At 60.9% G+C, this 1,223-nt stretch overlaps 1 protein-coding gene across 1 annotated transcript in view; it reads left to right on the top strand.

Annotated features, from left to right (window-relative positions):
• The window catches only part of SLC38A10 (solute carrier family 38, member 10), a gene marked incomplete at both ends in the record, with an annotated part of 31,960 nt that extends 30,744 nt beyond the window's left edge, over positions 1-1,216 (top strand). The window contains 3 exon segments of the mRNA XM_010151504.1: positions 4-126; positions 484-1,100; positions 1,103-1,216. Coding sequence (XP_010149806.1) covers positions 4-126; positions 484-1,100; positions 1,103-1,216 — 854 coding nt within the window.
• Positions 1,217-1,223: the final 7 nt, after the last annotated feature.

Here is a 1,223-nt window from a genome sequence, read left to right as displayed (position 1 = left end):
AAGAGCAGCAGGTCCAGCAGAAGCAGCTGCTTGACCAGCAAGCGAAACTCCTGGCCGTGATTGAAGAGCAGCACAAGGAGATCCACCAGCAAAGGCAGGAGGAGGGAGAGGAGAAGCCAAAGCAAGGTAAGGACATCACCGACAAGCGTGACCCCTCCAGGGACCCATCGCTGCTCAAAGCACCTTTAAAATCGGGCCGGGAGCAATCTGAGTCCCTCTGGCACGGGGCAGAGCCCACTCTGCAAAAGCCACTCCTGTGTCTGACCCTGAGCTCTGAGGTGGGGATCCCCGGCTCCTGACGGCAGGGATAAATCCCTCCTGCAGGATAACGCTCCCCCCTGCAGCTCCCCTTGTTTTCCCGCGTGGCCGTGGGCAGTGCGATCTCTCCTCCCGTTCCCTGTTGGGTAGGACGTGGTGGCGGGAGAAGGGAATCCGGCGCTGGTCGGAAGAAAAAGCTCTGACGTGTTGGTTTTTGTTCTGCAGCGGAGACGCAGCAGGATTTGGCTGTGCCTGTCTCCAGGCAGGAGGACGACGGCCTCGGGGCTAAGCCAGAAGCCGCTGCGAAGTCGCTCGGCAAAGAGCCGGAGCTGCCCGTGCAGGGCCCGGGTGGGCATCCTGCTGATTCCGCGGAGCAGCGCAGGGGAACCACGGGAAGGCTGGAAGAGGCTGGGCACAGGCGTGAGATTCCCGGGGTTCCTCCCAAGGAGCGGAAGGTGCTGCCACAGGAGAATGACAGAGCTGTTAAAAATCCGGCAGAGAACTGGGAGCCTCCTCACGGGGATGCCCAACACATTCCAGCAGCCAGAAACCACCTGGAAAAGAAGTCCTTGGCGGAGGATTTAGGAGGAGGTCACGAAGCCAAAGCTGGAAGAGACGTCCACGAGAAGAATTCCCTGAAAGCCATGGAAGTAGCTACAGCTCCCATCCAAAGAGAACAGCCGGGGGCTGCCAAAGTTCAGGGAGTAGCAGGAAAGAGGCTGGAAAGAGACTCAGGAATAGACCTTAAAGCCAAAGCCCTGAGTCAGGTGGAGCCCAGAGACCTGGCAGCGCCGGCCTCCTCCAGGAAAAGGGATGTGGCGGAGAGCGAGCAGCGCCTGCAGGACGGAGGAGGCGGGAGCTGCTGCCTCCCGAGGAGGAGGAGGAGGCTGTGGGGGGGGCGGGGGTCTTCATTGGCCTCAACCCCCTTCCAGATGTGAAAGTCAACGACCTCCGGAGCGCCCTGG

This window comes from Eurypyga helias, unplaced genomic scaffold (assembly GCF_000690775.1).
Source record: "Eurypyga helias isolate BGI_N326 unplaced genomic scaffold, ASM69077v1 scaffold19535, whole genome shotgun sequence".
NCBI classification, from domain to species: Eukaryota; Metazoa; Chordata; class Aves; order Eurypygiformes; family Eurypygidae; genus Eurypyga; species Eurypyga helias.
This window is presented reverse-complemented; position numbering and strand designations above follow the sequence as displayed.